The sequence below is a fragment of the Oncorhynchus clarkii genome, chromosome 4 (assembly GCF_045791955.1).
Source record: "Oncorhynchus clarkii lewisi isolate Uvic-CL-2024 chromosome 4, UVic_Ocla_1.0, whole genome shotgun sequence".
NCBI classification, from domain to species: domain Eukaryota; kingdom Metazoa; phylum Chordata; class Actinopteri; order Salmoniformes; family Salmonidae; genus Oncorhynchus; species Oncorhynchus clarkii.
In genome coordinates, this window is record NC_092150.1 from 5416116 (window position 1) to 5427557 (window position 11442).

The following is an 11442-nucleotide window of genomic DNA, read 5'->3' on the forward strand; positions in this document are numbered from 1 at the left end:
CCGGACTGTACCTGTAGAGTGATGGTGAATACCGGACTGTACCTGTAGAGTGATGGTGAATACCGGACTGTACCTGTAGAGTGATGGTGAATACCGGACTGTACCTGTAGAGTGATGGTGAATACCGGACTGTACCTGTAGAGTGATGGTGAATACCGGACTGTACCTGTAGAGTGATGGTGAATACCGGACTGTACCTGTAGAGTGATGGTGAATACCGGACTGTACCTGTAGAGTGATGGTGAATACCGGACTGTACCTGTAGAGTGATGGTGAATACCGGACTGTACCTGTAGAGTGATGGTGAATACCGGACTGTACCTGTAGAGTGATGGTGAATACCGGACTGTACCTGTAGAGTGATGGTGAATACCGGACTGTACCTGTAGAGTGATGGTGAATACCGGACTGTACCTGTAGAGTGATGGTGAATACCGGACTGTACCTGTAGAGTGATGGTGAATACCGGACTGTACCTGTAGAGTGATGGTGAATACCGGACTGTACCTGTAGAGTGATGGTGAATACCGGACTGTACCTGTAGAATGATGGTGCGGGTCTGAACAGTGCAGTCTGGGGGGAAGGTCAGTTTGATGCCTGCGTCTGAACGTGACACCAGCAGCGCCCCCTCTGGTGTCACAGAGCAACTGTCCCTGACTGGACGACCCACTGCCACAAACCAGGAGAACTGTCTCACTGAGACGCAGGCCAGCTATGGGGACAAACTTGTTATTTTATTTTTTAAATAGGAAAGTCAATTAAGAACACACACACACACAGACACACAGACAGACAGACAGACAGACAGAGACAGACAGACAGACAGACAGACCAGACAGACCAGACAGACAGACCAGACCAGACCAGACCAGACAGAGACAGACAAACAAACAGAGAGACAGACAAACAAACAGAGAGACAGACAGGCAGACAGAAGGCAGACAGGAGGCAGACAGGCAGAGAGAAGGGAGATATTTGTCTGCTGTACAAATCAGAATCTCAAATCTCCAGAAGTGAACAGGATGTAGGGTCTAGGGGGTTGATTCGGGACTGGGCCAAGGAGGTTGGTTATATTTTCTTGCATGCCATATTATAAAACAGTGTTGTGTTCTGTACACTACCCTGGCAGGTCGGCCTCCGGGGTGACTGCTGTGTCCTATACTGCCCCTTCTGGTTTCAGTGGATAGTGTACTCCACTGCTGTCCATCAAACCTCCTCACAACCACCTCCCCTTTCCTGGACCGGTGGTACGGTACACACACCTCCACTGGCTGGAGAGGAGGAGAGGAGAGGGGGAGGGAAGGGGAAAGGAAAGGAAAGGAGAGGAGAGGAGAAGAGAAGAGGAGGGGAGAAGAGGAGGGGAGGGGAGGAGGGGAGGAGGAGGGGAGAAGAGAGGAGGAGTGGAGGGGAGAAGAGAGGAGAAGAGGAGAGGAGAAGGGGAGGACCAGAGAGGAGTGGAGGGGAGAAGAAGAGGAGTGGAGGGGAGAAGAAGGGGAGAAGAGAGGAGGAGGGGAGAAGAGGAGGGGAGGGGAGGAGGAGGGGAGAAGAGAGGAGGAGTGGAGGGGAGAAGAGAGGAGAAGAGGAGAGGAGAAGGGGAGGACCAGAGAGGAGTGGAGGGGAGAAGAAGGGGAGAAGAGAGGAGGAGGGGAGAAGAGAGGAGTGGAGGGGAGAAGAAGGGGAGAAGAGAGGAGGAGGGGAGGAGAGGAGGGGAGGAATATGTTCAGAAAGAAGATGAGTATCAGAGTAGAAGAGACCAATGAGAGAAGCTCGTAGATACACAATGAAAAAGACTTTGTCCCAAATATCTGTATGCTGCAAGAAACAACCCATTTAAAACTCCTGAAAAGAAGATATCGGTCTACTTTGTGTGTGAACCTACAGATCTTTCCATTGATAAGTATCCCACCATAAATTAGACTAATTAATTATATGACTACCGTTTCCAGAATACCTTTAAAAAGGAGATCCCGTGTGGGAGGAGTTCCAGTGGTCGACTCAGCAGGAAGTCATGCTCCTCTAGCCACACCCATTTCCTGTCTGGCCTACGCTCCGCCCACTGCAGCGTGGTGGTCGTCGCTAGGCAACCCGAGGGAAACAGTAGCTCCGCTCCCCCTGGGAGGAACACATGACAACCAGCAGACGACACACAGAACCTGGCAGGAGAGGAAGAACAACAATAACAACAACAACAACAACAACACCACCTGACAACTACACAAGGAAACAACTGTGTCGATATCTGAGATCAGCATCAAGTCAAGTACAAGTAACACTGTGTTGTACCTGTGTCGATTCGGTCCAAGGTGTAACTCTGGAATGCGTGTCTCCACCTGGCCTGAGGAGGACAGAGGACGATAAACTAAGGAACGATTTACAAAACTAGGATCACACTGCAAATAGTCAATACCTACAGGAACGTCACTTAGACCTTCCTTCAGGTATGGGTGGTAGTGGTAGAGGGAGTAGACTGGTACTAACCAGGTGGTAGTGGTGGAGGGGGTAGACTGGTACTAACCAGGTGGTAGTGGTAGAGGGAGTAGACTGGTACTAACCAGGTGGTAGTGGTGGAGGGGGTAGTGGTACTAACCAGGTGGTAGTGGTGGAGGGGGTAGTGGTACTAACCAGGTGGTAGTGGTGGAGGGGGTAGTGGTACTAACCAGGTGGTAGAGGTGGAGGGGGTAGTGGTACTAACCAGGTGGTAGAGGTGGAGGGGGTAGTGGTACTAACCAGGTGGTAGTGGTGGAGGGGGTAGTGGTACTAACCAGGTGGTAGAGGTGGAGGGGGTAGTGGTACTAACCAGGTGGTAGTGGTGGAGGGGGTAGACTGGTACTAACCAGGTGGTAGAGGTGGAGGGGGTAGTGGTACTAACCAGGTGGTAGAGGTGGAGGGGGTAGTGGTACTAACCAGGTGGTAGTGGTAGAGGGAGTAGACTGGTACTAATCAGGTGGTAGTGGTAGAGGGAGTAGACTGGTACTAACCAGGTGGTAGTGGTGGAGGGGGTAGTGGTACTAACCAGGTGGTAGTGGTGGAGGGGGTAGTGGTACTAACCAGGTGGTAGTGGTGGAGGGGGTAGTGGTACTAACCAGGTGGTAGTGGTGGAGGGGGTAGTGGTACTAACCAGGTGGTAGTGGTGGAGGGGGTAGTGGTACTAACCAGGTGGTAGTGGTGGAGGGGGTAGTGGTACTAACCAGGTGGTAGTGGTGGAGGGGGTAGACTGGTACTAACCAGGTGGTAGAGGGGGTAGACTGGTACTAACCAGGTGGTAGAGGGGGTAGACTGGTACTAACCAGGTGGTAGAGGGGGTAGACTAGTACTAACCAGGTGGTAGAGGGGGTAGACTGGGACTAACCAGGTGGTGGAGGGGGTAGACTGGTACTAACCAGGTGGTAGAGGTGGAGGGGTAGACTGGGACTAACCAGGTGGTAGAGGTGGAGGGGTAGACTGGTACTAACCAGGTGGTAGAGGTGGAGGGGGTAGACTGGGACTAACCAGGTGGTAGACGTGGAGGGGTAGACTGGTACTAACCAGGTGGTAGAGGGTGTAGACTGGTACTAACCAGGTGGTAGAGGTGGAGGGGGTAGACTGGGACTAACCAGGTGGTAGAGGTGGAGGGGGTAGACTGGGACTAACCAGGTGGTAGAGGGGGTAGACTGGTACTAACCAGGTGGTAGAGGGTGTAGACTGGTACTAACCAGGTGGTAGAGGGTGTAGACTGGTACTAACCAGGTGGTAGAGGGGGTAGACTGGGACTAACCAGGTGGTAGAGGGGGTAGACTGGTACTAACCAGGTGGTAGAGGGGGTAGACTGGTACTAACCAGGTGGTAGAGGGGGTAGACTGGGACTAACCAGGTGGTAGAGGTGGAGGGGGTAGACTGGTACTAACCAGGTGGTGAGGGGGTAGACTGGGACTAACCAGGTGGTAGAGGGGGTAGACTGGTACTAACCAGGTGGTAGAGGGGGTAGACTGGTACTAACCAGGTGGTAGTGGTGGAGGGGGTAGTGGTACTAACCAGGTGGTAGTGGTAGAGGGAGTAGACTGGTACTAACCAGGTGGTAGTGGTGGAGGGGGTAGTGGTACTAACCAGGTGGTAGTGGTGGAGGGGGTAGTGGTACTAACCAGGTGGTAGTGGTGGAGGGGGTAGTGGTACTAACCAGGTGGTAGTGGTGGAGGGGGTAGACTGGTACTAACCAGGTGGTAGAGGTGGAGGGGGTAGACTGGTACTAACCAGGTGGTAGAGGGGGTAGACTGGTACTAACCAGGTGGTAGAGGGGGTAGACTGGGACTAACCAGGTGGTGGAGGGGGTAGACTGGTACTAACCAGGTGGTAGAGGTGGAGGGGTAGACTGGGACTAACCAGGTGGTAGAGGTGGAGGGGTAGACTGGTACTAACCAGGTGGTAGAGGTGGAGGGGGTAGACTGGGACTAACCAGGTGGTAGAGGGGGTAGACTGGTACTAACCAGGTGGTAGAGGGTGTAGACTGGTACTAACCAGGTGGTAGACGGTGTAGACTGGTACTAACCAGGTGGTAGAGGGGGTAGACTGGGACTAACCAGGTGGTAGAGGGGGTAGACTGGTACTAACCAGGTGGTAGAGGGGGTAGACTGGGACTAACCAGGTGGTAGAGGTGGAGGGGGTAGACTGGTACTAACCAGGTGGTAGAGGGGGTAGACTGGTACTAACCAGGTGGTAGAGGTGGAGGGGGTAGACTGGTACTAACCAGGTGGTAGAGGTGGAGGGGGTAGACTGGTACTAACCAGGTGGTGGAGGGGGTAGACTGGTACTAACCAGGTGGTAGTGGTGGAGGGGTAGAGTTAGTGGTACTATCCAGGTGGTAGAGGTGGAGGGGGTAGACTGGTACTAACCAGGTGGTAGAGGTGGAGGGGGTAGACTGGTACTAACCAGGTGGTAGTGGTGGAGGGGGTAGTGGTACTAACCAGGTGATAGAGGTGGAGGGGATAGAGTTAGTGGTACTAACCAGGTGATAGAGGTGGAGGGGGTAGAGTTAGTGGTACTAACCAGGTGGTAGTGGTGGAGGGGGTAGTGGTACTAACCAGGTGGTAGAGGTGGAGGGGGTAGAGTTAGTGGTACTAACCAGGTGGTAGAGGTGGAGGGGGTAGACTGGTACTAACCAGGTGGTGAGGGGGTAGACTGGGACTAACCAGGTGGTAGAGGGGGTAGACTGGTACTAACCAGGTGGTAGAGGGGGTAGACTGGTACTAACCAGGTGGTAGAGGTGGAGGGGGTAGACTGGTACTAACCAGGTGGTAGAGGTGGAGGGGGTAGACTGGTACTAACCAGGTGGTAGTGGTGGAGGGGTAGAGTTAGTGGTACTATCCAGGTGGTAGAGGTGGAGGGGGTAGACTGGTACTAACCAGGTGGTAGAGGTGGAGGGGGTAGACTGGTACTAACCAGGTGGTAGTGGTGGAGGGGGTAGTGGTACTAACCAGGTGATAGAGGTGGAGGGGATAGAGTTAGTGGTACTAACCAGGTGATAGAGGTGGAGGGGGTAGAGTTAGTGGTACTAACCAGGTGGTAGTGGTGGAGGGGGTAGTGGTACTAACCAGGTGGTAGAGGTGGAGGGGGTAGAGTTAGTGGTACTAACCAGGTGGTAGAGGTGGAGGGGGTAGACTGGTACTAACCAGGTGGTAGAGGTGGAGGGGGTAGAGTTAGTGGTACTAACCAGGTGGTAGAGGTGGAGGGGGTAGTGGTACTAACCAGGTGGTAGAGGTGGAGGGGGTAGAGTTAGTGGTACTAACCAGGTGGTAGAGGTGGAGGGGGTAGTGGTACTAACCAGGTGGTAGAGGTGGAGGGGGTAGAGTTAGTGGTACTAACCAGGTGGTAGAGGTGGAGGGGGTAGAGTTAGTGGTACTAACCAGGTGGTAGAGGTGGAGGGGGTAGAGTTAGTGGTACTAACCAGGTGGTAGAGGTGGAGGGTTAGACTGGGACTAACCAGGTGGTAGAGGTGAAGGGGGTAGTGGTACTAACCAGGTGGTAGAGGTGGAGGGGGTAGTGGTACTAACCAGGTGGCAGTGGTGGAGGGGGTAGTGGTACTAACCAGGTGGTAGAGGTGGAGGGGGTAGTGGTACTAACCAGGTGGTAGAGGTGGAGGGGGTAGAGTTAGTGGTACTAACCAGGTGGTAGAGGTGGAGGGGTTAGATTGGTACTCACCAGGTGTGGGTGGTAGTGGTGGAGGGGGTAGATTGGTACTCACCAGGTGTGGGTGGTAGTGGTGGGGTAGTGGGTAGATTGGTACTCACCAGGTGTGGGTGGTAGTGGTGGAGGGGTAGGGGGTCTTCCCAGGGGGTTGTTCCTTACGTCTATCTTTAACTTATCCAGTTTGTCCAGACAGAGACAGACGGGGAGAACACGCAGGTCATTACTGTGGATCACCAGGTCCCTGAGAGACAGGAGACAGCCTGAGAGAGGAGAGGAGAGGAGAGGAGAGGAGAGGAGAGGAGAGGAGAAGGAGATGAGAGGAGAGGAGAGGAGAGGAGAGGAGAAAGAGGAGATGAGAGGAGAGGAGAGGAGAAAGAGGAGATGAGAGGAGAAAGAGGAGAGGAGAGGAGAGGAGAAAGAGGAGAAAGAGGAGATGAGAGGAGATGAGAGGAGATGAGAGGAGATGAGAGGAGACGAAAGATGAGAGGGGACAGAAGAGAGGGGACAGAAGAGAAGGGACAGAAGAGAAGGGACAGAAGAGAGGGGAGAGATGAGAGGAAACAAGAGGAGAGGAAAGAGGTGATGTAGACAGACAGATGGAGATGGAGGGAATGTTCCTAACCTTTGACCCTTGCTTTTATTTTTTTTACTGCCATAGTATCACAGTAATATTTAGGCTTACAACATACAACTTATTGTTATCTATCTTCCCCCTAGAGTCTCCTCCCCTTACCCATTGTTATCTATCTTCCCCCTAGAGTCTCCACCCCTTACCCATTGTTATCTATCTTCCCCCTAGAGTCTCCACCCCTTACCCATTGTTATCCATCTTCCGCCTAGAGTCTCCACCCCTTACCCATTGTTATCCATCTTCCCCCTAGAGTTTCCTCCCCTTACCCATTGTTATCCATCTTCCCCCTAGAGTCTCCTCCCCTTACCCATGGTCTCAGGCAGCCTCTTTAGCCTGTTGTGTGACAGCTCCAGTTTTACCAGCTCCTCCAGCGCACCGATCTCCTCAGGTAATGTCTCCAGGAGGTTATAGGAGACATCCAGGGTGTGGAGTGTCTTCAACTGACCCAGGCTGGGGGGGAGAGAGGCCAGACAGTTCCCCAGGAGAGAGAGGTAGCGGAGGGCAGGGAGAGGACCGAAGGAGGGAGGGAGATCAGTGAGGTGGTTGTGACCCAGGAGGAGGGTGGAGAGGAGGGGGAGGGTGAGGAGGCAGGGAGGGAAGGAGGAGAGGAGGTTGAAGGAGAGGTCCAGGTGGACGAGGAGAGAAAGGGATGAGAGAGAGGGAGGAAGAGAGGTGAGAAGGCCGGGGAGGGGGTCACCATGGGCGTCATGGAAACAGTGTCCTGAGGAGGAGTCAGAAGATGAGCAAGCATGGAGAGAGGGAGAGGACAGACAGGAGGAGAGAGGGAGAGGACAGACAGGAGGAGAGAGGGAGAGGACAGACAGGAGGAGAGAGGGAGAGGACAGACAGGAGGAGAGAGGGAGAGGACAGACAGGAGGAGAGAGGGAGAGGACAGACAGGAGGAGAGAGGGAGAGGACAGACAAGAGCAAGGGACAAATGATTGAAAAGGGTGTGAAAATACCAACATAATTATTAACATGTAAAGACACACATTGTATGATAACGTTGCAGTGTTTCTACTATGTGCTATAATGTGAGTCTGATGTTCAGCGTCTACTAAATAAATAGATTGAATGTTACTTTACAAGCACGTTACACAGCATTAATGAATGTATCAGCATTCAGCTCTAGTACCTCTAATAGCCAGTGAGCGTAGCTGTGTGAGGTGCGGTAGGACCTCCAGGGCTCCCTCTAGCGCCCCCCTGTCCTCCGAGCCCAGTCGGAGGTACTGCAGGCCCCTCAGCTGCCCAGGGACAGACACCCATAGTACCTGTAGCACAGCAGTCCCGCCCTGGTATACATCCAGAGTCAGTCTAGTGTCGGTGAGCACCGCACACAGCTCTACTGACGGGGGAAGGGGAGGGGTGAGGGATGGAACTGGAGAGAACGAGGAGAGAGGAGCCAGGAAGGAGGGAGAGGGGGATGAGAGGGTGGAGATGGAGAGAGGAGAGATGGAGGGAGCAGGAGGGATGGAGGGAGCAGGAGAGATGGAGGGAGCAGGAGGGATGGAGGGAGGGTCGTCGTCATCTCGGTCTGTAACTGTTATCAGTCCTGTATTCATTTCCTCCATCTTCTCCGTCCTCATTTGAATTCCACTTTCTTCTTTGTTTCTAACTGCAGACACACGGGTAGTTTCTCCCTCGGTCTGTCCTTCCCTACGTGACAGTTCCTCTCCAAGATGGTGGGTCATCTTATCTACGGGAAAGTGTGTTATTCTATGGACAGTCTTATTTCTCATCTGACCAAGAGGATCATGTCCCGTTTCCATGGTTCCCCCACCGGCTTGATTCTCACCCTCCGCTTTCTCTTGTCCACTTCTTCTCCTCCATTCCCTCTTCTTCTTCTCTCTCTCCATCTCACACCTCTTCTCTCAGAGGACCTTGTTTTTTTGTGTGAGGGTGTTGATTTGAAATCCAAAACACATTGATTTTTTTCTTCTCATGTATTAGAAGGGCCAATCTTCAAGGGACACCTGCTTCCTGCTGTACCTGGGCATGTTGGGACTTGAGCGTCCTAGGATACAATTCCCAGAACATTGATTGCCTCGCCAGTACAAGAACATAGCCTATATTTCACTAACAATAAACACGTAACGTTACATGGCTATGTTTAATTAGAATAAAATGTATAAATATGATTGTATGACAGTAATGGTGAGTAAGATGCGAAGTTTCTTAGTAAACTACTGCTAGCTAGCCTAGTTAGCAACAAGCTAACTTCTTTGATTCACCATGTCACTTGAAAAGTTCACGGAACAAACTAACTATGGATTTAACAAATGTACTGTACCGTGTTAGTAATGTTTCCTGTTCACGGCGATAACCACTGCGTCTCGTCTACGCCAGATTGATTTGTTATAAAGTGCAAGGTTCACTATTTCCTTGTTGGCTACACGTTTTTTCAAACAGCTTGTTGTCATCAGCCAGACCAATGAGGCTGCGGCCCCGTCAGACCCCCCCAGCCCGGGGAGGGACACCGGTCTTAAAAGGGACAGTGTCACGTTAAATTAAAACTCTCCCTTTTTTCAACTCTCAACATCACTTTCACTTCAAAATTGTTCTCTTTCTATCGGTTTAATTTGTTGAGATATAAATAAATAAAATTAAAATACATTTAAAAACATGTGACATTGGGAAGTTTGAAAAACAACACAAACAGATCTGGGATCAGACTAGGTGGACTACTGAGAAAATGGTTTTCCAGACGCTTTAATCAATAACTTTCAGAGCAGAAATAAATAAAAAAAACGAATAGTCAAGAGTTATCTCTGGTAAACACAGGAATAATGACGTGTCCCTGGTCCCTGATAATGTATCTGTTACTTTTACCTGATAAACACAACTTTATCTATTTTGTTCTTTGTCAAAGTCATTACTTATCTCTTTTCGGTGTGTTCATTTCCTGAATGTATAGCATACCTACCGCCAATATGTATGCCAAGTATTGATATTTTTGCAGAAGGGGATGTCAGCTTTGAGCGCTGATCAACATAAGTCCTATAAAAGTGATCTCGGGTTCACGTGTTCAAATCCTACCCTGAAGACCATTGAACAGGGTTCTATTATCATCCTACCCTGAAGACCAATGAACAGGTTTATATTATCATCCTACCCCGAATACCATTGAACAGAGTGTGTTCTAATCCTACCCTGAAGACCATTGAACAGAGTGTGTTCTAATCCTACCCTGAAGACCAATGAACAGGGTTATATTATCATCCTACCCTGAAGACCAATGAACAGGTTTATATTATCATCCTCCCCCGAAGACCATTGAACAGAGTTATATTATCATCCTACCCCGAATACCATTGAACAGAGTGTGTTCTAATCCTACCCTGAAGACCATTGAACAGAGTGTGTTCTAATGCTACCCTGAAGACCATTGAACAGAGTGTGTTCTAATCCTACCCTGAAGACCATTGAACAGAGTGTGTTCTAATGCTACCCTGAAGACCATTGAACAGAGTGTGTTCTAATGCTACCCTGAAGACCATTGAACAGAGTGTGTTCTAATGCTACCCTGAAGACCATTGAACAGAGTGTGTTCTAATGCTACCCTGAAGACCATTGAACAGAGTGTGTTCTAATCCTACCCTGAAGACCATTGAACAGAGTGTGTTCTAATGCTACCCTGAAGACCATTGAACAGAGTTATATTATCATCCTACCCTGAAGGTCCAGAGTACTGCTGGTTTTTGTTTTACCTGATAATTAAACCTTCGACAGAGTCACTGTGCTAGTGGTAAACACCAACAACACAGATATATTTATTATGGTAGTCTCTCACGAAATATGACAACATTTTAAATGTGTGTGCGTCTGTGTGCCCAGTATTTTAATTTATGATGGATCCCCAGGGTGCCAGAGTTCACTTGAGATTTGGTTCTGGTGTTGTCAAGATTAGGACTACTCACATGTCTATTTCTAGCTAAATGTCTATCTGTTTTTGAGTAATTGGGAAATAATGTGTGTGTGTGCGTGCGTGCGTGCGTGCGTGCGTGCGTGTGTGTGTGCGTGTTTGTGTGTGTGCGTGCGTGCGTGTTCGTGCGTGTGTGTGTGTGTGTGCGTGTGTGTGGTCACAGGAGGGTAGTTTCACAATAGGATATCCTCTTAGTGCAAGATGTGCTAAGAGCCAATCCAGAAACAAATCCATTAAATGTTGTTATTCTCGTCAGGAATGTGTTCTGCGAAGAGTTTTTAAACCTAATGTTCTAAAATAATTCATTAGAGAATTGCAGAAAATTTTACTTGGTTTATGTGATAAATGTTTCCAAGTTTTTTTTTTTTTGTTTTACAGTTGTTCAATGCACTATTGTTTTATAAAAATAGTAATATCTTTAGCTTTGTTCTTTCCATGGCATTAATAACACTACAGATGTGAAAAAAACGATGTATATATACAGTAATGAAAAATGTATAGGCAAATGTACAGTATATTTCATAGCACCTATACAGGTGTAGGATCTTAATTTGAGCCAGTTTGCTACAGCAGGAAAATAATCCTGCAGGAACAGGAAATCTGAATTATTACGTGGACATTTTTGTAGGGGTTGATTCAAAAAAAAATTGTAAGTGAAAATCAAGTTTTAAATGTTCTGCGTTGGAGGAAAATTATTCTGCAACGGGGTGATCGCGTTATTTGTTGTTTA

General features: G+C 49.8%; 1 protein-coding gene across 1 annotated transcript in view; it reads right to left on the bottom strand.

Moving 5' to 3' along the window:
- Positions 1-9165, bottom strand: part of LOC139406333 (p53-induced death domain protein 1) — a 30813-nt gene extending 21648 nt beyond the window's left edge. Inside the window, exons 1-8 of the mRNA XM_071148833.1 lie at positions 9081-9165; positions 7926-8804; positions 7098-7511; positions 6261-6419; positions 2284-2335; positions 1952-2153; positions 1122-1271; positions 539-712 (exon numbers count right to left, since the gene is read on the bottom strand). Of these exons, the coding sequence (XP_071004934.1) occupies positions 539-712; positions 1122-1271; positions 1952-2153; positions 2284-2335; positions 6261-6419; positions 7098-7511; positions 7926-8646 (1872 nt within the window). The 5' untranslated portion in view covers positions 8647-8804; positions 9081-9165. The remainder of the gene's footprint in view (positions 1-538; positions 713-1121; positions 1272-1951; positions 2154-2283; positions 2336-6260; positions 6420-7097; positions 7512-7925; positions 8805-9080) is intronic.
- Positions 9166-11442: the final 2277 nt, after the last annotated feature.